General features: G+C 50.1%; 1 protein-coding gene across 1 annotated transcript; it reads left to right on the forward strand.

The window, feature by feature from the left end:
* Nucleotides 1–1,425: 1,425 nt before the first annotated feature.
* On the forward strand, nucleotides 1,426–26,849 carry SPATS2 (spermatogenesis associated serine rich 2). Its single transcript, XM_053967308.1, has 14 exons — nucleotides 1,426–1,536; nucleotides 4,997–5,099; nucleotides 8,136–8,215; nucleotides 10,430–10,538; nucleotides 11,873–11,922; nucleotides 13,192–13,444; nucleotides 14,823–14,924; nucleotides 18,166–18,301; nucleotides 20,659–20,717; nucleotides 21,312–21,353; nucleotides 21,585–21,694; nucleotides 22,746–22,852; nucleotides 24,121–24,386; nucleotides 26,842–26,849. Exons 2-14 carry the CDS (start codon nucleotides 5,075–5,077, stop codon nucleotides 26,847–26,849), a joined length of 1,347 nt encoding a protein of 448 aa, XP_053823283.1. The 5' UTR covers nucleotides 1,426–1,536; nucleotides 4,997–5,074.
* The last annotated feature ends 437 nt before the right edge of the window (nucleotides 26,850–27,286 follow it).

A 27,286-nucleotide genomic window follows, 5' to 3' on the forward strand; every position in this document is an offset into this window, starting at 1 on the left:
CCCCCAGATCTGTCTGTCTGTCCCCCAGATCTGTCTGTCCGTCCCCCCAGATCTGTCTGTCCCCCCCAGATCTGTCTGTCCCGCCCCCCCAGATCTGTCTGTCCGTCCCCCCCAGATCTGTCTGTCCCCCCCCAGATCTGTCTGTCCCCCCCCCAGATCTGTCTGTCCGCCCCCCCAGATCTGTCTGTCTGTCCCCCCCCAGATCTGTCTGTCCCCCCCCAGATCTGTCTGTCTGTCCCCCCCAGATCTGTCTGTCTGTCCCCCCCCAGATCTGTCTGTCCCCCCCGATCTGTCCGCCCCCCCCAGTCCCTGCCAGGCCAGGATTGATGCGCCCCCCGCCCCCGCCCCCCCGGCCCAGCCGAGCGTGCCCGGGGGTCCCGCGGGAGCGCGGCCGGGGCGGGAGGGGGAGGGGAGGGGGGGAGGGGCACCAAAGAGTGGGGGGGGTCCGAAACGCGGGGAGAGGGACCCCGAAATTGGGGAATTAAACCCCAAAAATGGGGAGTGGGACCCCGAAATTGGGGAATTAAACCCCAAAAATGGGGAGTGGGACCCCGAAAATGGGGAATTAGACCCCAAAAATGGGGAGTGGGACCCCAAAAATGGGGAGTGGGACCCCGAAAATGGGGAATTAAACCCCAAAAATGGGGAGTGGGACCCCGAAAATGGAGAATTAAACCCCAAAAATGGGGGGGTTCGGGTCTGAAAAATGGGGGGTGGGACCTCAAAAATGGGAATGGGACCCGAAAATGGGAGCTTGGATCTAAAAAATGGTGGGGGTTGGGTCCTAAAAATGGGGCGGGTTGGGGTCCCAAAAATGGGGGGGGTGAGTCCCTAAAAATGAGGAATCGGATCCCAAAAAATGGGGGGAACCCCAAATATGGGGGTGCACTGGGGGAATTGGGGGGGCTTATGGGAGGAGGTTGTTTGGGGGTCGTTTATGAGTCTGGGGGCACACTGGGAGGGGTCTGACCAGTGCAGCCCCCACAACTCGCCCCGATCCCTCCCCGTTTTTGGGGTGTCCCCCTCGTTTTTGGGGTGTCCCCAACGTCGCCTTTCCTGGCCGGGGACTCGAACCCGCGACCTCCTGATCTCCGCGTTGCGCGTGGCTTCGGCCGTTCCCGGAGCGCGCTCGGCCGTTTCCGCCTCTCTCGGCAGTTTCCGTCCACGTTCGGCGCCCGTTGCTCCACCCATAAAAGGCGTGGTTTAGAAATACGGCAATATGATTGGTTATCTGCAACGAGCGGGCGTGGCTTAATGGCAGAACCGCTCTACCATTGGCTGACGGCTCCCTCGCGCCCCCGCCCCTCCTCTCTCTGAATGGCGGCGGGAGGTGGGCGGGACAAAGGAGGCTTTTCCGCGCTCTGATTGGTGAAAATGCTGAGGGCGCCGCTCTCTGATTGGCTGGCGGGTGAAATCCGCGCTGTGATTGGCTGGTGAGCTCTGAGGGCTCTGCCGGGCCGCGGCCCCCGCCCGGAACGTCGCGGGTGAGGCGGGGAGGGGGCGAGGGACCCCCCGGGACCCCCCCCGGAGCCCTCGGTGAGTGCGGGACCCCCGGGAGCCCCGGAGGGCCGGGGGTCACCGGGGGGAACCCGGCCGAGGGGCCGGAGGGGCCTCCGGAGGGGCTGGGATGGAACGGGGCGGGCAGAACTGCGGGGTCTCGTGAGGGGGAGGGGGGGGCTGAGCGGCCTGAGGGGATTTGGGGGGGCCTGGAGAGATTTGGGGGGCGTTGAGGGTTGTTTGTGAGGGGCTGAGGGGGAGTTCGGGGGGTCTGTGAGGGGATTTAGGGGCGCTGAGGGGATTTGGGGGAGCCTGAAGGGTTTTGTGAGGGGATTTGGGGGTTCCGGGGAGGTTTTTTAGGGGACTCTGAGGGGTTTTGTGAGGAGATTTGGGGGAGTCTGAGGGAATTTGTGAGGGGATTTGGGGGAGTCTGAGGGGATTTAGGGGTGCTGGGAAGACTTTAAGGGGGTCTCAAGGATTTTGTGAGGAGGTTTGGGGGTGCTGAGGGGATTTGGGGGTGCTGAGGGAATTTGCGGGTGCTGAGGGGTTTTGTGAGGGGATTTGGGGGTGCTGAGGGGATTTGGGGGATCCTGGTGACCATTTAGGGGGCTCTGAGGGGTTCTGTGAGGGAATTTGCGGGTGCTGAGGGGTTTTGTGAGGGGGTTTGGGGGAGTTTGAGGAGTTTTGTGAGGGGATTTGCGGGTGCTGAGGGGATCTGGGGGATCCTGGTGAGGATTTAGGGGGCTCTGAGGGGATTTGGGGGACTCTGAAGGGTTTTGTGAAGGGATTTGGGGGTGCTGAGGGGATTTGAGGGGGTCTGAGCCGTTTTGTGAGGGAAGCTGGGGGCTCTGAGGGGATTTGGGGGAGTCTGAGGGGATTTGGGGGTGCTGAGAAGGATTTAGGGGAATCTGAAGGGTTTTGTGAGGGGATTTGGGGGCACTGAGGGAATCTGGGGTGCTGAGGGGATTTGGGAGATCCTGGTGAGGATTTGGGGGCTCTGAGACGACCTGGGGGAGTCTGAAATGTTTTGTGAGGGGATTTGGGGGTGCTGAGGGGTTTTGTGAGGGGATTTGGGGGTGCTGGGAAGGATTTGGGGGAGTCTGAGGGAATCGGTGAGGGGATTTGGGGGCACTGAGGGGATTTGGGGGCACTGAGGGAATCTGGGGGGTCCTGGTGAGGATTTAGGGGGCTCTGAGGGGATTTGGGGGCTCTGAGGGGATTTGGGGGTGCTGGGAAGGATTTAGGGGAGTCTGAGGGGTTTTGTGAGGGGATTTGGGGGTGCTGGGAAGGATTTAGGGGAGTCTGAGGGGTTTTGTGAGGGGATTTGGGGGCTCTGAGGAGATTTGGGAGGTCCTGATGAGGATTTAGGGGGCTCTGAGGGGATTTGGGGGCGGGGTGAGGGGATTTGGGGGAGTCTGAGGGGATTTGTGAGGAGATTTGGGGGTGCTGGGGAGATTTGGGAGGTCCTGGTGAGGATCTGGGGGCGCTGAGAGGATTTCGGGGAGTCTGAGGGAATTCGTGAGGAGATTTGGGCACACTGAGGGAATCTGGGGGATCCTAGTGAGGATTTAGGGGACTCTGAGGGGATTTGGGGGTGCTTAGGGGATTTGGGGGAGTCTGAAGGGTTTTGTGAGAGGATTTGGGGGTGCTGAGGGGATTTCTGAGGGGATTTGGGGGCACTGAGGAGATCTGGGGGATCCTGGTGAGGATTTAGGGGGCCCTGAGGGGGTTTGTGAGGGGATTTGGGGGCGCTGAGGGGATTTGGGGGAGTCTGAGGGGATTCGTGAGGGGATTTGGGCGCACTGAGGGAATCTGGGGGATCCTGGTGAGGATTTAGGGGGCTCTGAGGGGATTTGGGGGCGTTGAGGGGATTTGGGAGGGGATTTGAGGGGGTTTGAGCCGTTTTGTGAGGGGATCTGGGGGCTCTGAGGGTTTTTGTGAGGGGATTTGGGGGCGCTGAGGGGATTTGGGGGTGCTGGGAAGGATTTAGGGGAGTCTGAGGGAATTCGTGAGGGGATTTGGGCACACTGAGGGAATCTGGGGGGTCCTGGTGAGGATTTAGGGGGCCCTGAGGGGATTTGTGAGGGGATTTGGGGGCTCTGAGGGGATTTGGGGGCTCTGAGGGGATCTGGGAGAGTCTGAGGGGATTTGTGAGGGGATTTGGGGGTGCTGGGAAGGATTTAGGGGAGTCTGAGGGGTTTTGTGAGGGGATTTGGGGGCTCTGAGGAGATTTGGGAGGTCCTGGTGAGGATTTGGGGGCGCTGAGGGGATTTGGGGGAGTCTGAGGGGATTCGTGAGGGGATTTGGGTGCACTGAGGGAATCTGGGGGATCCTGGTGAGGATTTAGGGGGCTCTGAGGGGATTTGGGGGCTCTGAGGGGATTTTGGGGGGTCCTGGTGAGGATTTGGGGGCTCTCTGAGGGGTTTGAGGGATCTAATGGGGGAATCCGAGGGGGTTTTGGGGCATTTGAAGAATTTTTGGGGAGTCTGAGGGGTTTTTTTGGGCTCTTTTTGTGAGGTCTGAGGAGTTTTTTATGGGGTCTGAGGAATTTTTGGGGTCTCTGAGGGTTTTTTTGTGGGGTCAGAGGCGTTTTTTGGGGGCTCTGTGGGTTTTTGGGGACTTTTTTTGGGGTCTCTGAGGGAATTTTGGGGTCTCTGAGGAGTCTTTGTGAGCTCTGAGGGTTTTTTTGGGGTCTCTGAGGAGTTTTTTGGGGTCTCTGAGGAATTTTTGGGGTCTCTGAGGAGTTTTTTGGGATTTCTGTGGGATTTTTGGGCTATTTTTGTGGGATCTGAGGAATTTTTGGGGTCTCTGAGGAATTTTTGGGGTCTCTGGGATTTTTGGGGTCTCTGGGGTTTTTTTGGGGGTCTCTGAGGGAATTTTGAGGGCTCTGAGGAGGTTTTTGGGGTCTCTGAGGGTTTTTTGGGGGTCTCTGAGGAGTTTTTTGGGATTTCTGTGGGATTTTTGGGCTATTTTTGTGGGGTCTGAGAGACTTTTGGGGTCTCTGAGGGTTTTTTTGGGGTCTCTGAGGGTTTTTTTGGGGTCTCTGGGATTTTTGGGCTATTTTTGAGGAGTCTGAAGGGATTTTTGGAGCCTCTGTGGGATTTTGGGGCTCTTTTTGTGGGATCTGAGGAATTTTTGGGGTCTCTGAGGGGTTTTTGGGATCTCTGGGGAGTTTTTTTGGATTTTCTGTGGGATTTTTGGGCTATTTTTGTGGGGTCTGAGAGACTTTTGGGGTCTCTGAGGGGTTTTTGGGATATTTTTGTGGGGTCTGAGGAATTTTTGGATTTTCTTTAAATCAATTTTTTTCTAATTCCAGGATTTTTTTTATCCTTTAATTCAATTTTTTGGTAATTCCAGGTTTTTTATTCCAAGAATTTTTTCATTCCAGGACTTTTCTTTTCATTCCTTAATTCCATTCCCATTTTTTATTCTTTTCTCTCTCCCATATTTCATTTTTTATTTCTTTTTTTGTGTTTTTTTTTTTGGTTTTTTTTCCTAGGAAATCTCCCTTGAACATCCCAAAAAGCCCCAAAATTCCCAAATTTCTGCTCCAAAACCTCTGGAATTGCACCCAAAGATGTCCAGGAAACAGCAGCCCAAAGGTAGGAGCTCCCAGAAACCCCAAAATTTGGGATTTGAGCCTAAAAAAAATCCCAAAATCTGGGAATTTTTACTGGGGGTTTGGGGTTGGGAAAGGGTAAATGGGGAGAGGGGAATTTTCAGAGCTGGAAGGGGGAAAATTGGGAGAAAAGGGGAGAAAATTTGGGAAAATGAGGGAAAATTGGGGGGAAAAAAGGGAAAATTGGGCAAAAAGAGGGAAAATTGGGAAAAAAAGAGGGGAAATCAGGAAAAAAAAGGATAAAATTGTGAAAAATCAGGGGAAAATGAGGGAAAAATTGAGAAAAAAAGGGAAAATGGGGAGAAATTGGGGAAGAAAGGGGAGAAAATTGGGAAAAAAGGGGAGAAAATGAAAGGAAAAAGGGGAGAAATTGGGAAAATTCCCCAATTTTGAGAAAAAATCCCCCCAAAAAATCCAAATTTAAAGGCAAGAAAAAGCTCAAAATCCCCTTTTTCAACCCCACAATTCCCTGGGATTTCCCCCCCCCCCCCAGGTATTTTCCCTTTTTTTCCTGGATTTTCCCCCTTTTTTTTCCCCTGGATTTCCCCTTTTTTTTCCCAGGGATTTTTCCCCTTTTTTTCCCCTGGATTTCCCCCCTTTTTTTCCAGGGATTTTCCCCCTTTTTCCAGGATTTTTTTTTCAGTTTCCCCAGGAATTTTCCCCTGGATTTTCCCTTTATTTTTCCCAGGAATTTCCCTTTCTCCCCTGCATTTTTCTGCTTTTCCCAGGGATTTTTTTCCTATTTCCTCCCATTTTTCCAGGGATTTTTTCCAGGGAATTTTCCCCTTTTTCCCCAGGAATTTTCCCCCTTTTTTCCCTGAATTTTCTCTTTATTTTTCCCAGGAATTTCCCTTTCTCCCCTGCATTTTTTCTGCTTTTCCCAGGGATTTTTTCCCTATTTCCCCCCATTTTTCCAGGGATTTTTTCCCAGGGAATTTTCCCCTTTTCCCCCTGCATTTTCCCTTTTTTTCCAGGAGCTTTTTCCAGGTTTTTTTTTTGTGGGATTTGGGCAGGATTTCCCTGGAGGGGCCTCGTTTGTCTTTATTTGCCTTTAATGAATTATTGAGAGGCAATTCCAGCCCTTTCCCGGGGGGAAATCCGGGATTTTCTGGGATCATTTTCCCATTTGCTTTGCCAGATGGAGCCTGAGGGATGATCCCAAAAAAAAAAATTGGGATTTGGGGGGGAGAAAGAGGGAATTGGGGGGAAAAAATGGGAATTTTGGGGGGAATCAGGTGGAAAATTGGGAATTTTGGGGGGGAAATAGGGGGAAAAATGGGAATTTTTGGGGGGAATTAGGGGGAAAATGGGAATTTTGGGGGGAATTAGGGGGAAAATGGGAATTTTGGAGGGGAATTAGGGGGAAAATGGGAATTTTGGGGGGGAATTAAGGGGGAAAATGGGAATTTTGGGGGGAATTAGGGGGAAAATGGGAATTTTGGGGGGAAATAGGGGGAAAATTGGGAATTTTGGGGGGAATTAGGGGGAAAATTGGGAATTTTTGGGGGGAATTAGGGGGAAATGGGAATTTTGGGGGGAATTAGGGGGAAAATGGGAATTTTGGGGGGAATTAGGGAAAAATGGGAATTTTGGGGGGAAATAGGGGGAAAATTGGGAATTTTGGGGGGAATTAGGGGGAAAATTGGGAATTTTGGGGGGAATTAGGGGAAAAATGGGAATTTTGGGGGGAATTAGGGGGAAAATGGGAATTTTTGGGGGAATTAGGGGGAAAATGGGAATTTTGGGGGGAATTAAGGGGAAAATGGGATATTTGGAGGGAAATTTGGGAATTTTGGGGGGAAAAGGGGAATTTTGAGGGGAAAATTGGGAATTTTTGGGGGAATTAGAGGGAAAAATGGGAATTTTGGGGGGAATTAGGGGGAAAATGGGGAATTTTGGAGGGAAATTTGGGAATTTTGGGGAATTAGGAAGAAATGGGATATTTTGGGGGAGATTTGGGGGGAAATCTGAGATTTTGGGGGGAAAATTGGGAATTTTCGGTGGAAATGGGAATTTTGGGGGGAATTGGGGGAATGGGGAAATTTGGGGGATTCTGGGGGGAAAATTGAGATTTTTGGGGGGAAATGGGGAAAAATGGGAATTTTGGGGGGAATTAGGGGGAAATTTGGGATTTTGGGAGGAAAACTGGGATTTTGGGGGGGGAATGGGAGAAAAAATGGGGAATTTTGGAGGAAAATGTGAGAATCTGGGGGAGAAGATTGGGATTTTGTGGGAAAAATGTGGGAATTTGGGACTGGGGGATTTCGGGAATTTGGGATTGTGAGAATTTGGGAATTTGGGCTCAGCATTCCCAGGGAATTCCAAGGAATTTATGGGAATTTTGCCTCAGAATTCCCAGGGAATTTTTGGGAATTTGGGCTCAGCATTCCCAGGGAATTCCAGGAATTTGTGGGAATTTTGCTCAGCATTCCCAGGAAATTCTGGGAGTTTTGGCTCAGCATTCCCAGGGAATTCCGAGAATTCTGCTCAGCATTCCCAGGAAATTTGTGAATTTGGTTCAGCATTCCCAGGAATTCTGCTCAGCATTCCCGGAAATTCTGCTCAGCATTCCCAGGAATTTTGGGAATTCTGCTCAGCATTCCCAGGAATTCTGGGAGTTTTGGCTCAGCATTCCCAGGAATTTTGGGAATTCTGCTCAACATTCCCAGGAATTCTGCTCAGCATTCCCAGGAATTTCTGCTCAGCATTCCCAGGAATTTTGGGAATTCTGCTCAGCATTCCCAGGAATTCTGTGAATTTCGGGACTTCTGCTCAGCATTCCCAGGAATTTCTGCTCAGCATTCCCAGAAATTCTGTGAATTTCGGGAATTCTGCTCAGCATTTCCAGGAATTTCTGCTCAGCATTCCCAGGAATTTTGGGAATTCTGCTCAGCATTCCCAGGAATTTCTGCTCAGCGTTCCCAGGAATTCTGGGAATTCTGCTCAGCGTTCCCAGGAATTTCTGCTCAGCATTCCCAGGAATTCTGGGAATGTGCTCAGCGTTCCCGCTCTCCCGCAGATCCCTCGGCGTTCGTGTTCGACGTTCGCTCCGGGGCCGTGCGGGCGCAGGGCGGCGGCTGCGAGAACATGCGGGAGAAGGTGCCACGGCCCCCCCCGGGAATCCCTTGGATTTCCATGGATTTCCCATCGGTTCCCATGGATTTTCCCATAAATTTCCCCATGGATTTTTTCCGTGGATTTTCCCATGTTTTTTCCCTGATTTTCCCATGTTTTTCCCTGAGTTTTTTGTGTTTTTCCCATGGTTTCCCATGTTTTTCCACGTTTTTTCCCGTTTTTCCCATGTTTTATCCCTGATTTTCCCCTGTTCTTCCCTGATTTTCCCATGTTTTTCCCATGTTTTTCCCATGTTTTTCTCGTGTTTTTCCCATGTTTTTCCCATGTTTTTCCCGTGTTTTTCCCATGGATTTCCCATGGATTTCCCATGTTTTTCCCCATGGATTTCTCCTGTTTTTCCCTGATTTTCCCATGTTTTTCCCTGAGTTTTTCGTGTTTTTCCCATGTTTTCCCATGTTTTTCCACGTTTTTTCCCTGATTTTCCCGTGCTTTTCCCATGGATTTCCCATGTTTTTTCCCATGTTTTTCCCCATGGATTTCTCCTGTTTTTCCCTGATTTTCCCATGTTTTTCCCTGTTTTCCCATGTTTTATCTCTGTTTTTCCCATGTTTTTCCCATGTTTTTTCCCCGTTTTTCCCTGTTTTTCCCAAGGTTTCCCATGGATTTTTCCCTGTTTTTCCTATGCTTTCCCATGTTTTTTCCATATTTTTTCCCTGTTTTTCCCTGTTTTTTCCCATGTTTTCCCTGTTTTCCATGTTTTCCCATGATCTCCCCTTTTTTCCCCCCTGGATTTTTCCCTGTTTTCCCCGTTTCCCATGGATTTCCCATGGATTTTCCCCATTTCCCATGGATTTTTCCCAGTTTTCCATGGATTTTCCATGGATTTTTCCCTGTTTCCCACGGATTTTCCCTGTTTCCCATGGATTTTCCCCGTTTCCCATGGATTTTCCATGGATTTTCCCCATTTCCCATGGATTTCCCATGGATTTTCCCCATTTCCCATGGATTTTCCCTGGATTTTCCCTGTTTCCCATGGATTTTCCACGGATTTTTCCCTGTTTCCCATGGTTTTTCCATGGATTTTTTCCCCGTTTTCCATGGATTTCTCCCTGTTTCCCATGGATTTTCCCTGGATTTTCCCGCGTTTCCCATGGATTTTTCCCTGTTTTCCATGGATTTTCCATGGATTCTCCCTGTTTCCCATGGATTTCCCATGGATTTCCCATGGATTTTCCCCATTTCCCATGGATTTCCCATGGATTTTCCATGGAGTTTCCCCGTTTCCCATGGATTTCCCTGGATTTTCCATGGATTTCCCATGGATTTCCCATGGATTTCCCTGGATTTTCCATGGATTTTCCCCGTTTCCCATGGATTTCCCATGGATTTCCCATGGATTTTCCCCGTTTCCCATGGATTTCCCTGGATTTTCCATGGATTTTCCATGGATTTCCCATGGATTTCCCTGGATTTTCCATGGATTTTCCATGGATTTCCCATGGATTTCCCTGGATTTTCCATGGATTTCCCATGGATTTCCCATGGATTTCCCTGGATTTTCCATGGATTTCCCATGGATTTCCCATGGATTTCCCTGGATTTTCCATGGATTTCCCTGGATTTTCCATGGATTTCCCTGGATTTTCCATGGATTTCCCATGGATTTCCCATGGATTTCCCTGGATTTCCCATGGATTTCCCATGGATTTTCCCCGTTTCCCATGGATTTCCCTGGATTTTCCATGGATTTCCCTGGATTTCCCATGGATTTCCCTGGATTTCCCATGGATTTCCCTGGATTTTCCATGGATTTCCCTGGATTTCCCATGGATTTCCCTGGATTTCCCATGGATTTCCCTGGATTTTCCATGGATTTCCCATGGATTTCCCTGGATTTTCCATGGATTTCCCATGGATTTCCCATGGATTTCCCTGGATTTTCCATGGATTTCCCATGGATTTCCCATGGATTTCCCTGGATTTCCCATGGATTTCCCTGGATTTCCCATGGATTTCCCTGGATTTCCCATGGATTTCCCTGGATTTTCCATGGATTTCCCTGGATTTCCCTGGATTTCCCATGGATTTCCCTGGATTTCCCATGGATTTCCCTGGATTTTCCATGGATTTCCCTGGATTTCCCTGGATTTTCCATGGATTTCCCATGGATTTCCCTGGATTTCCCTGGATTTCCCATGGATTTCCCTGGATTTTCCATGGATTTCTCCCTGTTCCCAGGTGCAGGCCGTGCGGGCCGTGGTTCCCAACCGCAGCAACACCGAGATCGTGCTGGTGCTGCAGCACTTCGACAACGCCGTGGACAGAGCGGTGCAGGCCTTCATGGAGGGTGGGAAACCCGGGAAAATCCCGGAATTCCGGGAAAATCCGGGAATTCTGGGAATGCTGACAGGGAATTCTGGGGTTTGAGGGGCTGGAGAGGGAATTTGGGGCGGTTTGGGAGGGGATTTTTGGGATTTGGGATGGGATTCTCAGGATAAAACTGTGCATACCTTCATGGAGGGTGGGAAAATCCTGGAAAATCCGGGAATTCCTGGAAAATCTGGGAATGCTGAGAGGGAATTCTGGGGTTTGAGGGGCTGGAGAGGGAATTTGGGGCGGTTTGGGAGGGGATTTTTGGGATTTGGGATGGGATTCTCAGGATAAAACTCTGCAGACCTTCATGGAGGGTGGGAATTCCTGGAAAATCTGGGAATTCTGGGAAAATCCAGGAATTCTGGGAATGCTGACAGGGAATTCTGGGGTTTGGGGTTGCTGGAGAGGGAATTTGGGGCGGTTTGGGAGGGGATTTTTGGGATTTGGGATGGGATTCTCGGGATAAAACTCTGCAGGCCTTCATGGAGGGTGGGAAACCCGGGAAAATCCCGGAATTCCGGGAAAATCCGGGAATTCTGGGAATGCTGACAGGGAATTCTGGGGTTTGAGGGGCTGGAGAGGGAATTTGGGGCAGTTTGGGAGGGGATTTTGGGGATAAAACTGTGCAGGGCTTCATGGAGGGTGGGAAATCTGGGAATTCTGGGAAAATCTGGGAATTCTGAGCGGGAATTCTGGGATTAGAGGATGAAATTCAGGGGTTTGAGGAGCTGGAGAGGGAATTTGGGGGGGTTTGGGAGGGGATTTTTGGGATTTGGGATGGGATTCTCGGGATAAAACTCTGCAGGCCTTCATGGAGGGTGGGAATTTTGGGAATTTCAGGAAAATCTGGGAATTCTGGGAATTCTGAGAGGGAATTCTGGGGTTTTGAGGGGCTGGAGAGGGAATTTGGGGGGGGGGGGATTTGGGGTGGAATTTCTGGGATTTTTGGGATGGAGTTTTGGGGTTTTGGAGGATCCGGGATGCAGCTTTGGGGATTTTTGGGAATTTGGGATGGGATTTCTGGGATTTTTGGGATGGGATTTTGGGGATTTTTTTTTGGATTTGGGATGGGATTTTTGGGATTGAAATTCCCTGGACATGGAATTTTGGGATGGGAAAGGATTTGGGAGGGAATTTTGGGGATTTGGGAGGGAAATTTTGGGACTGGAGGGGATTTGAGGTTGGAATTTGAGGAATTTTTTGGGAATTGAGGAGGGAATTTTTGGGATTCAAGAGAATTTGGGATGGAATTTGGGGAATTCTCCTTTTTTCCCTCCTCATTCCCAATTTTTCCCATTTTTTTTTCAGGAAATGCCAGTGAGGTGCTCAAGGAATGGACGGTGACTGGGAAAAAAAAGGTCATTCCCAAAAATCCCCTAAAAATTCCAAAAAATCCCAAAAAAATCCCCTAAAATCCCAAAAACTGATAATTAAAAAAATCCCCAAATAATCCCCAATTTTTTTCCCATTTTTGTCCCTTTTTATCCCAATTAAAACATGGATTCTCCCCATTTTTCTCTCCATTTCTCCCCATTTTTCCCAATTTCTCCCCATTTCCCCCATTTCCCCAATTTTCCCCATTATCCCCATTTTCCCCGTTTTTCCCATTTTTCCCATTTCCCATTTCCCATTTCCCCCATTCCCATTTTTCCCATTTCCCCCATTCCCCATTTTCCCCATTTCCCCCATTCCCATTTTCCCCATCCCAAATTTTCCCATTTCCCCATTTTTTCCCCATTTCCCCATTTCCCCATTCCCATTTTTCCATTTTTCCCATTTCCCCCATTTCCCCCATTTTCCCCATTCCTCATTTTTCCCATTTCCCATTTTCCCAATTTTTCCCCATTCCCCATTTCCCCCATTCCCATTTTTCCCATTTTCCCCATCCCAAATTTTCCCATTTCCCCATTTTTTCCCCATTTCCCCCATTCCCCATTTTCCCATTTCCCCATTCCCCATTTTCCCCATTTCCCCCATTCCCATTTCCCCATTTCCCCCATTCCCATTTCCCCCATTTCCCCCATTCCTCATTTTCCCCATTTCCCCATTTCCCCCATTCCTCATTTTCCCCATTTCCCCATTTTCCCCATTTCCCCCATTTCCCCCATTTCCCCCATTCCCATTTTTCCATTTCCCCCATTTCCCCCATTTCCCCATTCCCATTTTTCCCATTTTCCCCATTTCCCCCATTCCCATTTCCCCATTTCCCCATTTCCCCCATTCCCCATTTCCCATTCCCCCATTTTCCCCATTTCCCCCATTCCCATTTCCCCATTTCCCCCATTTCCCCCATTCCTCATTTTCCCAATTTTTCCCATTTCCCCCATTCCCCATTTTCCCCATTTTTCCCATTCCCCCATTTTCCCCATTTCCCCCATTCCCATTTTTCCCATTCCCCATTCCCATTTTTCCCATTTCCCCATTCCCATTTTCCCCATTTTTCCCATTTCCCCCATTCCCATTTCCCCCATTTCCCCCATTCCCATTTTCCCATTCCCCATTCCCATTTTTCCCATTCCCCATTCCCATTTTTCCCATTTCCCCCATTCCCATTTTCCCATTCCCCATTCCCATTTTTCCCATTCCCCCATTCCCATTTTTCCCATTTTCCCCGTTTTTTCCCCCAGAACAAGAAGAAAAAACCCAAAGCCAAGGCCCAGCCCGACCCCTCCCCCCCAGCCCCGGGCCCCGGGCAGGAGGAGAGCTGGGAAAAGCTGGAAAAGCTGGAAAAGCTGGAAAAGCTGGAAAAGCTGGGAAAGCTGGGAAAGCTGGAAAAGCTGGAAAAGCACCTGGGCAAACTGGGAATTGCCATCAACGGTTTCCATGGCAACCGCTCCCCATCCCTGGAGTCGCTGGGAGACGGCGCCGAGGGCGCGGCAGGTCCGGGAATTCCGGGAATTCTGGGGGGGATTCGGGAATTCTGGGGGGAAATTCGGGAATTCTGGGGGGAATTCGGGAATTCTGGGGGGGATTTGGGGGATTCTGGGGGGAAATTTGGGAATTCTGGGGGGAATTCTGGGGAGGATTCAGGAATTCTGGGGGGAACTCGGGAATTCCGGGAATTCTGGGGGGATTCAGGAATTCTGGGGGGAAATTTGGGAATTCTGGGGGGGATTTGGGGGATTCTGGGGGGGATTCGGGAATTCCGGGGGGAAATTTGGGAATTCTGGGGAGGATTTGGGGGATTCTGGGGGAAAATTTGGGAATTCTGGGGGGAATTCTGGGGAGGATTCAGGAATTCTGGGGGGAACTCGGGAATTCCGGGAATTCTCGGGGGGATTCGGGAATTCTGGGGGAAAATTTGGGAATTCTGGGGGAAAATTCGGGAATTCTGGGGGGAATTCTGGGGAGGATTCAGGAATTCTGGGGGGAACTCGGGAATTCCAGGAATTCTCGGGGGGATTTGGGAATTCTGGGGGAAAATTTGGGAATTCTGGGGGGAAATTTGGGAATTCCGGGAATTCTCGGGGGGATTTGGGAATTCTGGGGGGAAATTTGGGAATTCTGGGGGGAAATTTGGGAATTCCGGGAATTCTCGGGGGGATTTGGGAATTCTGGGGGGAAATTTGGGAATTCTGGGGGGAAATTTGGGAATTCCGGGAATTCTTGGGGGGATTCGGGAATTCTGGGGGGAAATTTGGGAATTCTGGGGGGAAATTTGGGAATTCCGGGAATTCTCGGGGGGATTTGGGAATTCTGGGGGATTTGGGGGGAAATTCTGGGGGGAAATTTGGGAATTCTGGGGGGAAATTCAGGAATTCTGGGGGGAATTCAGGGGAAATTCAGGAATTCTGGGGGATTTGGGGGAAACCTGGGAAATCTGGGGGGAATTCAGGGGAATTCTGGGGGAAATTTGGGAATTCTGGGGGAAAATCCAGGAAATTTGGGAATTCTAGGGGGGAGTTTGGGGGATTCTGGGGGAATTCCAGAAATTCAAGAATTCTGGGTGGGTTGGGGGAAATTTGGGAATTCTGGGGGGAAATTTTGGGGAAAAATCTGAGGATTTTGGGGGGGTTTGGGGTAAATTTGGGAATTTTGGAGGAAATCTGGGAATTTGGGGGGGGAATTTGGGATTATTTGGGGGAAATTTGGGAATTTTGGGGGAAATCTGGGAATTTTGGGGAGAATTTTGGGGGAAATTTGGGAATGGGAGGGGGAATTTGGGAGAAAATTCCAGGAATTTGAGGGGGAAATTTGGGATTTTGGGGGAAATGCAGGATTGGGGATGGGATTTTCCGGGAATTTTGCCTTTTCCCAGCCCTTGGGAACGGAATTCCGGCTTTTCCTGGCCCAGCCCAGCCCCCGAGCCCGGCCCGGAGCCTCCGGAGCGGCCCCGGCTCCCCCGGGGGCAGAAAAATGGGTGAGGAAAAATGGGGAAAAACAGGGGAAAATGGGGAAAATGGGGAAAAATGGGGAAAAATCGGGGGGAAAATGGGGGAAAATGGGGAAAAACAGGGAAAATATGGGGAAAAATGGGGGGAAATTGGGGAAAAACATGGAAAAATGGGAAAAATGGGGAAAAATGGGGAAAAACAGGGGAAAATGGGGAAAAATGGGGAAAAATCGGGGGGAAAATGGGGGAAAATGGGGAAAATATGGGGGGGAAATGGGGAAATATGGGGAAAATGGGGGAAAATGGGGAAAATCTGGGGGAAAATCTGGGGAAAAATGGGGGGAAATGGGGAAAATGGGGAAAAAATGGGGGAAAATCGGGGGGGAAATATGGGAAAAAATGGGGGAAAATCGGGGGGGAAATATGGGAAAAAATGGGGGAAATGGGAAAAAATGGGGAAAAAGTGGGGGGAAATGGGGAAAAAATGGGGAAATATGGGGGAAATTGGGGGGAAATGGGGAAATATGGGGAAAATGGGGGGGAAAATGGGGAAAAATCGGGGGAAATGGGGGAAAATATGGGAAAAATGGGGGGAAAAAGGGGGGAAATGGGGGGAAATGGGAAAAATGGGGAAAATATGGGGGGAAATGGGAAAATGTGGGGGGAAATGGGGAAAATGGGGAAAAATGGGGGAAATGGGAAAAAATCGGGGGAAAATGGGGGGAAATGGGAAAATTGGGGGGAAATGGGGAAAAATCTGGAGAAAATGGGGGGAAATGGGAAAAATATGGGAAAAATGGGGGGAAAATTGGGAAAAATTAGAAAAATGGGAAAATATGAGAAAATGGGGGGAAATGGGAAAAAATGGGGAAAAAAGGGGAAATGGGGGGAAAATGGGGTGAAATGGAAAAATATGGGAAAAAATGGGGGGGATGGGGAAAAATGGGGGGAAAATAGGGGAAAATGGGAAAAAAGTGGGGGAAGTGGGTAAAATTTGGAAAAAAATTGGGAAAATGGTGGAAAAATGGGGAGAAATGGGGAAAAATAGGGGGGAAATGGGGGAGGAAATGGGGGGGAAAGGGAAAATGGGAAAAATAGGGGGGAAATGAGGGGAAAACAGGGAAAAAACTTGGGAAAAAGCAGGAAAAAATGAGGAAAGGCCGTGGGAAGCTTGGGAATGTTTCCCCAGCCCCCTTCTCCCATCCCATTTTTCCCATTTTTATCCCATTTTCCCCCGAGGCTGCAGCCTGGAGCGCTCCCTGAAGGCTCATTCCCATTTTTCCCATTTTCATTCCCATTTTCCCCAGTTTTTATCCCATTTATTCCCTGTTTTTATCCCATTTTCCCCTGTTTTTTCCCTGTTTTTATCCCATTTATTCCCTGTTTTTATCCCATTTTTCCCTGTTTTTTCCCTGTTTTTATCCCATTTTCCCCTGTTTTTATCCCATTTATTCCCTGTTTTTATCCCATTTTTCCCTGTTTTTTCCCTGTTTTTATCCCATTTTCCCTGGTTTTATCCCATTTTTCCCTGTTTTTCCCTGTTTTTATCCCATTTTTCCCATTTTTATTCCCGTTTTTCCCAGGCTGCAGCCTGGAGCACTCCCTGAAGCCTCAATCCCATTGTTTATTCCCATTTATTCCTTGTTTTTATCCCATTTTTCCCTGTTTTTTATCCCATTTTCCCTGTTTTTCTCCCAATTTTTCCCTGTTTTTATCCCATTTTCCCTGTTTTTATCCCATTTTCCCCTGTTTTTCTCCCATTTCCCCCTGTTTTTCTCCCATTTATTCCCTGTTTTTCTCCCATTTTCCCTGTTTTTCTCCCATTTTCCCTGTTTTTCTCCCATTTATTCCCTGTTTTTCTCCCATTTCCCCCTGTTTTTCTCCCATTTATTCCCTGTTTTTCTCCCATTTCCCCCTGTTTTTCTCCCATTTATTCCCTGTTTTTATCCCATTTTCCCTGTTTTTCTCCCATTTTCCCTGTTTTTATCCCATTTCTTCCCTGTTTTTATCCCATTTTCCCTGTTTTTATCCCATTTATTCCCTGTTTTTATCCCATTTTTCCCCGTTTTTTCCCCTAGGCTGCAGCCTGGAGCACTCCCTGACACCTCTTTCCCGTTGTTTATTCTCATTTTCCCTGTTTTTATCCCATTTTCCCAGTTCTCATTCCCATTTTTCCCCATTTTCCCCCAGGCTGCAGCCTGGAGCGCTCCCTGACGGCTCATTCCCATTTTTCCCATTTCACCCCCATTTTCCCCAGTTTTTATCCCATTTTTCCCTGTTTTTATCCCATTTTTCCCTGTTTTTCCCCCAGGCTGCAGCCTGGAGCGCTCCCTGAAGGCTCATTCCCATTTTCCATTCCCATTTATTCCCATTTTTCCCTGTTTTCATTCCCATTTTCCCCCCCAGGCTGCAGCCTGGAGCGCTCCCTGAAGGCTCATTCCCATTGTTTATTCCCTGTTTTTATCCCATTTATTCCCATTTATTCCCATTTTTCCCTGTTTTCATTCCCATTTTTCCCCCAGGCTGCAGCCTGGAGCACTCCCTGACAGCTCATTCTCATTTTCCATTCCCATTTATTCCCATTTTTCCCTGTTTCCATTCCCATTTTTCCCATTTTTATCCCATTTTTCCCCCCAGGCTGCAGCCTGGAGTGCTCCCTGATGGCTCATTCCTATTTTCCATTCCCATTTATTCCCATTTTTCCCCGTTTTCATTCCCATTTTCCCTGTTTTTCCCTGTTTTTATCCCATTTTTTCCCTGTTTTTATCCCATTTTTCCCTGTTTTTATCCCATTTTTCCCTGTTTTTATCCCATTTTTCCCCCAGGCTGCAGCCTGGAGTGCTCCCTGAAGGCTCATTCCCATTGTTTACTCCCATTTTTCCCTGTTTTTATCCCATTTTTATCCCATTTTCCCCCAGGCTGCAGCCTGGAGCACTCCCTGACTGCTCATTCCCATTTTCCATTCCCATTTATTCCCATTTATTCCCATTTTCCCCTGTTTTTATCCCATTTATTCCCATTTATTCCCATTTTTATCCCATTTTCCCCCAGGCTGCAGCCTGGAGCGCTCCCTGAAGGCTCATTCCCATTTTTCATTCCCATTTATTCCCATTTATTCCCATTTTTTCCCTGTTTTTCCCCCAGGCTGCAGCCTGGAGCGCTCCCTGACGGCTCATTCCCATTTTCCATTCCCATTTATTCCCATTTTCCCCTGTTTTTATCCCATTTATTCCCATTTTTCCCATTTTTATCCCATTTTTCCCCCCAGGCTGCAGCCTGGAGCGCTCCCTGAAGGACCTGCAGCGCTGCTCCGTGGCCCTGGCGCGGTTCCGGGCGCTGCTGCGCGAGGAGGTGGAGACGTCGCTGAGGAGAGTGCGGCTGGTGTTCGGGGAGATCCAGAGCTGGTGGGGAAAATGGGAAAAATGGGAATTCTGGGGGAAAAAATGGGAATTCTGGGAGGGAAAAATGGGAATTCTGGGGGAAAAAATGGGAATTCTGGGGGGAAAAATGGGAATTCTGGGGGAAAAAATGGGAATTCTGGGGGGGAAAATGGGAATTCTGGGGGTTTGGGATGGAGACGTCGCTGAGGAGAGTGCGGCTGGTGTTCGGGGAGATCCAGAGCTGGTGGGGAAACAGGGAAAAATGGGAATTCTGGGGGGAAAAATGGGAATTCTGGGGGTTTGGGATGGAGACGTCGCTGAGGAGAGTGCGGCTGGTGTTCGGGGAGATCCAGAGCTGGTGGGAAAAATGGGAATTCTGGGGGGGAAAATGGGAATTCTGGGGGGGAAAATGGGAATTCTGGGGGGAAAAATGGGAATTCTGGGGGGAAAATGGGAATTCTGGGGGGAAAAATGGGAATTCTGGGGGGGAAAATGGGAATTCTGGGGGGAAAAATGGGAATTCTGGGGGAAAAAATGGGAATTCTGGGGGTTTGGGATGGAGACATCCCTGAGGAGAGTGCGGCTGGTGTTCGGGGAGATCCAGAGCTGGTGGGGAAAACGGGAAAAATGGGAATTCTGGGGGGAAAAATGGGAATTCTGGGGGTTTGGGATGGAGACGTCGCTGAGGAGAGTGCGGCTGGTGTTCGGGGAGATCCAGAGCTGGTGGGAAAAATGGGAATTCTGGGGGGAAAAATGGGAATTCTGGGGGGAAAATGGGAATTCTGGGGGAAAAAATGGGAATTCTGGGGGGAAAATGGGAATTCTGGGGGAAAAAATGGGAATTCTGGGGGGAAAATGGGAATTCTGGGGGAAAAAATGGGAATTCTGGGGGGAAAAATGGGAATTCTGGGGGGAAAAATGGGAATTCTGGGGGTTTGGGATGGAGACGTCGCTGAGGAGAGTGCGGCTGGTGTTCGGGGAGATCCAGAGCTGGTGGGGAAAATGGGAAAAATTGGGAAAAATGGGAATTCTGGGAGGGAAAATGGGAATTCTGAGGGGAAAATGGGAATTCTTGGGGGGGGGGGAAATGGGAATTCTCAGGGAAAAATGGGAATTCTGGGTTGGGGGAAATGGGAATTCTGGGGGGGAAATGGGAATTCTGGGGGTTTGGGATGGGTTGGGATCGGGAATTTGGGAATTCCAGGAATTCCAGGCCTTTGGGATGGGCTGGAGCCTTTGCCAGACCAAGAGCTGGTCGGGAATTCCGGGAATTCTGGGAGATTTGGGAAGGGCTGGAGCAGCCTGGCATGGGAGGGATGACGGGAAAACGGCATTTTTGGGGAATTTGGGGCGGATTTTTGGGAATTCTGGGGCGGATTTGGGGGAATTTGGGCAGGAATTCCTTCTCCTGCTTCTTCCCAGCCGCAATTCCCGATTTTCCCGCGGCTCCGGCGCCCCCTGGCGGCGATTCCCGGAATTCCTGCGGAGCTTTCCCGGCCCTCCCCCTTTCCCTTCCCTTCCCAGTTTTTCCTTTTTTTTTCCTTTTTCCCCTTTATTTTTCCCCCATTTTCCCCTTTTTTCCCCATTTCCCCCCCCCATTTTCCCCTATTTTCCCTCTTTTCCCCCCTCTTTTTCCCCCTCTTTTCCCCCTTTTTTTCCCCATTTTTCCCAGGTTTTCCCCCATTTTTTCCCCCAGCCCTAAATCTCTTCCTTTTCCCTCATTTTTCCCTGCTTTTCCCCACTTTTCCAGTTTTTTCCCAACTAAATCTCTTCCCTTTTCCCTGTTTTTTCCCCCTTTTTTCTCTGTTTTTCCCCATTTCCCCCCATTTTTTCCCACCCCATCCCTCACCCTCTCCCTTTCCCCCTTTTTTCCCCATTTTTTCCATTTTCCCTCTTTTCCCCTCATTTTCCCCCTGATTTTCCCATTCCAACTCTAAATCTCTTCCTTTTCCCCTGTTTTTTCCCATTTTCCCCTGTTTTTCCCAATTTTCCCGTTTTTCCCAATTTTTCCCAATTTTCCCCTGTTTTCCCCCAATATTTCCCTGTTTTTCCCTGGTTTTTTTCCCATTTTCCCTGTTTTTCCCTGTTTTTTTTCCCCATTTTCCCAATTTTCCCCTGTTTTTCCCATTTTTTCCCATTTTTTTTCCAATTTTCCCCTGTTTTTCTCCAATTTTTCCCTGTTTTTCCCTGTTTTTTTTCCCATTTTCCCCATTTTCCCTGTTTTTCCCTGTTTTTTTTCCCATTTTCCCAATTTTCCCCTGTTTTTCCCATTTTTTCCCATTTTTTTTCCAATTTTCCCCTGTTTTTCTCCAATTTTTCCCTGTTTTTCCCTGTTTTTTTTTTCCCATTTTCCCCATTTTTCCCTGTTTTTCCCTCTCCAGCCTCATGGATCGGGAGGTGGCTCTGCTGGCTGAGATGGACAAAGTCAAGGCAGAAGCAAGTGAGGAGAATTCCCAAATTCCCGACATTTTATCCCAAATTCCCAGGTTTTATCCCAAATTCCCGGCTTTTATCCCAAATTCCCAGGGTTTTATCCCAAATTCCTGGTTTTTATCCCCAAATTCCTGATGTTTTATCCCAAATTCCCGGGTTTTATCCCAAATTCTTGGTGTTTTATCCCAAATTCCCAGTGTTTTATCCTAAATTTCTGGTTTTTATCCCAAAATTTCCGATGTTTTATCCCAAATTCCGATGTTTTATCCCAAATTCCCAGTGTTTTATCTCAAATTCCCAGTTTTTATTCCCAAATTCCTGGTATTTTATCCCAAATTCCTGGGTTTTATTCCCAAATTCCCAGGTTTTATCCCAAATTCCTGGGTTTTATTCCCTTTTTTTATCCCCAGTGCATCTCCTCTCCCTGCGGCAGCGCCGGGCTGGGATTCCCAGTGTTTATTCCTGGTGTTTTATCCCAAATTCCCGGTGTTTATTCCCGTTTTTCCCTCCCAGTGGAGCTGCTGTCCCTGCGGCAGCACCGGGCTGGGATTCCCGGTGTTTTATCCCAAATTCCCGGTGTTTTTATTCCCGTTTTTCCCAGTGGAGCTGCTGTCCCTGCGGCAGCGCCGGGCTGGGATTCCCGGTGTTTTATCCCAAATTCCCGGTGTTTTTATTCCCGTTTTTCCCAGTGGAGCTGCTGTCCCTGCGGCAGCGCCGGGCCGGGATTCCCGGTGTTTATTCCCGGTGTTTTATCCCGAATTCCCGGTGTTTATTCCCATTTTTCCCAGTGGAGCTGCTGTCCCTGCGGCAGCACCGGGCTGGGATTCCCGGTGTTTTATCCCAAATTCCCGGTGTTTATTCCCATTTTTCCCAGTGGAGCTGCTGTCCCTGCGGCAGCGCCGGGCCGAGGCTCTGCGGGCTCTGACCGAGGCGGCCCCGGGGATGTCGGAGGAGCAGCTGCTGGAGCTCCGCGCTGACATCAAGGTGAGCCCCGGAATTCCCGAATCCCGGCCCCAATCCGTGGGAATCCCGGCCCCAATCCGTGGGAATTCTCACTCCAATCCGTGGGAATTCTGGCCCCAATCCTGTGGGAATCCCAGCCCCAATCCGTGGGAATCCCGGCCCCAGTCCTGTGGGAATTCCGGCCCCAATCCGTGGGAATTCCGGCCCCAATCCGTGGGAATCCCGGCCCCAGTCCGTGGGAATTCTCACTCCAATCCGTGGGAATTCCGGCCCCAATCCTGTGGGAATTCCGGCCCCAATCTGTGGGAATTCCTGTCCCAGTCCCGTGGGAATTCCTGAATCCTGTGGGAATTCCTGACCTCAATCCCGTGGGAATTCTGATCCCATTCCCATTGTTCCCTGCCCCAATCCCATGGAAATTCCCATCATTCCCTGCCCATTCCCATGGGAATTCCCATTGTTACCTGCCCATTCCCACAGAAATTCCCATTGGAAATTCCCATTTTCTCTGCCCCATTCCCATTGGAAATTCCCGTTGTTCCCTGCCCCATTCCCACGGAAATTCCCATTGGAAATTCCCATTTTTGCCTGCCCCATTCCCATGGAAATTCCCATCATTCCCTGCCTGTTCCCACGGGAATTCTCACAGGAATTCCTGTTGTTCCCTGCCCGTTCCGTGGGAATTCTGGCGGGATGCTGTTGCTCCCTGCCCCATTCCCAGAGGAATTCCCATTGGAAATTCCCATTTTCCCTGCCCCATTCTCATGGAAATTCCCATCATTCCCTGCCCGTTCCGTGGAAATTCTCACGGGAATTCCCATCATTCCCTGCCCGTTCCTGTGGGAATTCTCACGGGAATTCCCGCTGTTCCCTGCCTGTTCCCGTGGGAATTCTCACGGGAATTCCCGCTGTTCCCTGCCCCTTCCGTGGGAATTCTCACGGGAATTCCCATCATTCCCTGCCCGTTCCTGTGGGAATTCTCACGGGAATTCCCGCCGTTCCCTGCCCGTTCCGTGGGAATTCTCACGGGAATTCCCGCCGTTCCCTGCCCGTTCCCACGGGAATTCCGCAGCACTTTGTGAGCGAGCGCAAGTTCGACGAGGAGCTGGGCCGGGCCGGGCGCTTCGGCTGCGACCTGGAGGGGCTGCGGGGCAGCATCGGAGCCTTCGGGACAGGTGGGTCCGGAATTCCCAGAAATCCTGGGAAAACCAAGGGAAAATCCCGGGAAAAACGCAGGGAAAATCCAGGAAAAACCCACGGGAATCTGCCCTGGCTTCGGGCAAGGTGGGTCCGGAAAATCCTGGGAAAAATCTGGGAAAATCCTGGGAAAATCCCGGGAAAACCCCTCAGGAATCTGCCCTGGCTTCGGGCAAGGTGTGTCCAGAATTCCAGGAAAATCTGGGAGAATCCGGGGAAAAACCGGGAAAATCCCTTGGGAATTTCCCCTGATTTGACCAGGGTGGGTCTGGGGTCTCCCTGGGAGCCCGGCCCCGCTCCCAGTGCTCCAATCCCAGTGCTCCCAGTGCTCCCAATCCCAGTGCTCCAATCCCAGTGCTCCAATCCCAGTGCTCCCAATCCCAGTGCTCCAATCCCAGTGCTCCAATCCCAGTGCTCCAATCCCAGTGCTCCAATCCCAGTGCTCCCAGTGCTCCCAATCCCAGTGCTCCAATCCCAGTGCTCCAATCCCAGTGCTCCCAATCCCAGTGCTCCAATCCCAGTGCTCCCAGTGCTCCCATTCCCAGTGCTCCAATCCCAGTGCTCCAATCCCAGTGCTCCCATTCCCAGTGCTCCCAGTGCTCCAGTCCCAGTATTCCCAGTGCTCCCATTCCCAGTGCTCCCAGTCCCAGTCCCAGTGCTCCCAGTGCTCCAATCCCAGTGCTCCCAGTGCTCCCAGTGCTCCCAATCCCAGTGCTCCAATCCCAGTGCTCCCATTCCCAGTGCTCCAATCCCAGTGCTCCCAGTGCTCCCAGTGCTCCCATTCCCAGTGCTCCCATTCCCAGTGCTCCAATCCCAGTGCTCCCATTCCCAGTGCTCCCATTCCCAGTGCTCCCATTCCCAGTGCTCCAATCCCAGTGCTCCCAGTGCTCCCAGTGCTCCCATTCCCAGTGCTCCCATTCCCAGTGCTCCATTCCCAGTGCTCCAGTCCCAGTGCTCCAGTCCCAGTGCTCCAATCCCAGTGCTCCCAGTGCTCCCAGTGCTCCCAATCCAGTGCTCCCATTCCCAGTGCTCCATTCCCAGTGCTCCATTCCCAGTGCTCCAATCCCAGTGCTCCATTCCCAGTGCTCCAATCCCAGTGCTCCAGTCCCAGTGTTCCAATCCCAGTGCTCCCATTCCCAGTCCCATTCCCGGTGCTCCCAGTGCTCCCAGTGCTCCCAGTTCCAGTGCTCCCATTCCCATTAATCCCATTCCCAGTGCTCCCAGTGCTCCCAGTCCCTCTCTCTCCGCAGTTTCCCACCCCAGGCCGAGCTATTCCAGCCGCTCCCGCTGCAGCTCCGGCCCCGGATCCTCGGGATCAACCCCGGGATCAGCAATGGGATCAACAATGGGATCAGCAATGGGATCAGCAATGGGATCAACCCCGGGATCAGCAATGGGATCAACCCCGGGATCAACACCGGCATTCCCGACGGGATCGGCCCCGGGATCCCCCCCGGAATTCCCGGGATCCCCCGAGGACGGCGCCGCCCCAACGGAGCCACCCCCGGCCCCACAGGTGGGGCTGGAACAGCGGGATCGGGATCGGGATCGGGATCGGGATCGGGATCGGGATTGGGATCGGGATCGGGATGAGGAGTTGGGATGGGGATTGGATTTGGGATTGGGATCCGGGATGGGGTTTGGGATCAGGATCGGGATCAGGAGCGGGTTTGGGATCAGGAATGGGATCCAGGATCAAGATCGGGATCAGGAATGGGATATCGGGTTTGGGATCGGGATTGGGATCGGAGGGGCTGGGACTGGGATTTGGGATCCAGGCTCTCCCCCCTTTTCTCTCCCATCCTTCCCAGAATTTGGGGGTTTGGGGTTTTTCTCTGGGATCAGGATTTGGGATTTGGGATCATTTCCCCCTTTTCCCGCAGCCCCCCCAGCGGAGCCGGAAAGCGCCGGGAGCAGCCGGAGCCCGCCCCTCCCCCCAGCGCCCCCGGGGACCCCCAAAAACCCCAAATCCCCCGGGAACCCCAAAAACCCCGAGAACCCCAAAAACCCCGAGAACCCCAAAAATTCTGGGAATTCCAAAAATTCCGGGAACTCCAAATCCCCTGAGGCCCCCAAAAACCCCAAAAACTCTGAAAACCCCAAATCCCCCGAGAACCCCAAAAATCCCGGGAACCCCCAAAACCCCAAATCCCCCGAAAATCCAAAATCCCCCGGGAACCCCAAAAATCCCAAATCCTCCAGGAACCCCAAAACCTCAGAAAACCCAAAATCTCCCGGGAACCCCAAAAATTCTGGGAACCCCAAATCCCCCGAGAACCCCAAATGCCCTGAAAATCCCAAATCCCCCGGGAACCCCAAAACCCCCAAATCCCCGAAACCCCAAAAACCCCAAATCCCCTGAAAATCCCAAATCCCCCAAATCCCCTGAAAATCCCAAATCCCCCGGGAACCCCAAAACCCCAAATCCCCTGAGAACCCCAAATCCCCCAAATCCCCCGAAAATCCCAAATCCCCCAAATCCCCCGGGAGCCGCGCGGGGCCGGGAAAGCCCCGCAGGAGCCGCCCCGAGGGGGGCAATTCCTGAGACCCCAAAATTGGGGATTTGGGATTTGGGATTTGGGATCCCATCCCGGCAACGTTTACAACTCCCACGCTGTGCCATGTCCCCTTTTTTTCCCATTTTCCCCCTTTTTTTTCCTTATTTTTTTCCCATTTTCCCCCTTTTTTCCGTTCTCCCTTTTCCCCCTTTTTTTCCCATTTTCCCCTTTTTCCCTTTTTTTCCCATTTTCCCACTTTTTCCCTTCTTTTTTCCCATTTTCCCCCTTTTTTCCCTTTTCCCCCTTTTCCCCCTTTTTTCCCATTTTCCCACTTTTTCCCTTCTTTTTTCCCATTTTCCCCCTTTTTCCTTATTTTTTCCTATTTCCCCTCTTTTTTTCCCATTTCCCTCTTTCTCCTTTTATTTCCATTTTCCCCCTTTTTTCCCTTTTTTCCCATTTCCCCTTTTTTTCCCATTTTCCCTCATTTTCCCTTTTTCCCATTTTCTCCCTTTTTCCCCTCTTTTTTTCCCTTTCCCCCTTTTTTCCCATTTTCCCTTTTTCCCCATTTTCCATTTTTTCCTCATTTTTTCCTCTTTTTCCATTTTCCCCCTTTTCCCCCTCTTTTTTTCCCATTTCCCCCCCTTTTTTCCCATTTCCCATTTTTCCCCATTTTCTCCCTTTTTTCCCCTCTTTTTTTCCCTTTCCCCTTTTTTCCCATTTTCCCTTTTTCCCCATTTTTCCTCATTTTTTCCTCTTTTTCCATTTTCCCCCTTTTCCCCCTCTTTTTTTCCCATTTTCCCCCTTTTTTCCCCTTTTCCCCATTTTTCCCTCTTTCTTCCAATTCTTTTCCTCTTTTTCCCATTTTTCCCCATTTTTCCTCCCTCTCCCCCTTTTTCTTCACTATTTCCCCCCATTTTTTCCTCTTTTTTCCCTTTTTTTCCCATTTTCCCCCTCTTTTCCCCCCAACCCTATTCCCGTGTTTTTCCCACTGGGATTTTGGGGTTTGGTTTTGTCCCAATCCCAGAATTTTCCCCCCAAATTCCCAAAATCTCGACCCCAACCTCGCGCTGGCAGCGAGGGAAGAGCCTGGATTTGGGGGAAATTTGGGATTTGGGGGGAAATTTGGGATTTGGGGGGAAATTTGGGATTTGGGGGGGAAATTTGGGATTTGGGGGGAAAATTTGGGATTTTGGGGGGAAATTTGGGATTTTGGGAATCCTTCCCAGGATTTGGGGCCTCCAAAATTTGGGATTTCCTTTTGGAATTTGGCATTTTCCCTCTGAAATTTGGGATTTCCATTTGGGATTTGGGGTTTTTTTCTGCCAGAATTTGGGGATTTTCCCCCAGAATTTTGGGATTTTCCCTTTGGAATTTTGGATTTTCCTTTCAAAATTTGGGATTTTCCCCCCAAAAAATTGGGATTTTCCCTTTGGAATTCGGGATTTCCCTTTGGAATTTGGGATTTTCCCCCAGAATTTTGATTTTGCCTTTGGAATTTGGGATTTCCCCACAAAATTTGGGATTTCCCCACAAAATTTGGGATTTCCCTTTGGAATTTTGGGATTTCCCTTTGGGATTTCGGATTTCCCTTTGGAATTTGGGATTTCCCCCAAAATTTGGGATTTCCCTTTGGAATTTGGGATTTCCCGTTGGGATTTGGGATTTTCCCTTTGGGATTTCAGATTTCCCCCCAAAATTTGGGATTCTCCCTTTGGAATTTGGGATTTCCCCCAAAAAATTGGGATTTCCCTTTGGAATTTGGATTTTCCCTTGGGAATTTGGATTTTCCCCTAGAATATTGGGATTTCCCTTTGGAATTCAGGATTTTCCCTCAGAATTTTGGGATTTTCCCTTTGGAATTTGGGATTTTCCCTTTGGAATTTGGGATTTCCCTGTGGAATTCCAGGTGTCCCCCCCC

The sequence above is a fragment of the Vidua chalybeata genome, chromosome 30 (assembly GCF_026979565.1).
Source record: "Vidua chalybeata isolate OUT-0048 chromosome 30, bVidCha1 merged haplotype, whole genome shotgun sequence".
Taxonomy (NCBI): domain Eukaryota; kingdom Metazoa; phylum Chordata; class Aves; order Passeriformes; family Viduidae; genus Vidua; species Vidua chalybeata.

Excerpts from the sequence above, each read along its gene's own strand:
- SPATS2 (XM_053967308.1), top strand. The coding sequence starts at position 5,075 with ATGTCCAGGAAACAGCAGCCCAAAG. Across the intron at positions 11,923-13,191 it reads CGGTGACTGGGAAAAAAAAG|AACAAGAAGAAAAAACCCAA; the intron begins GTCATTCCCAAA and ends TTTTTCCCCCAG. Across the intron at positions 22,853-24,120 it reads GGAGCCTTCGGGACAGGTGG|TTTCCCACCCCAGGCCGAGC; the intron begins GTCCGGAATTCC and ends CTCTCTCCGCAG.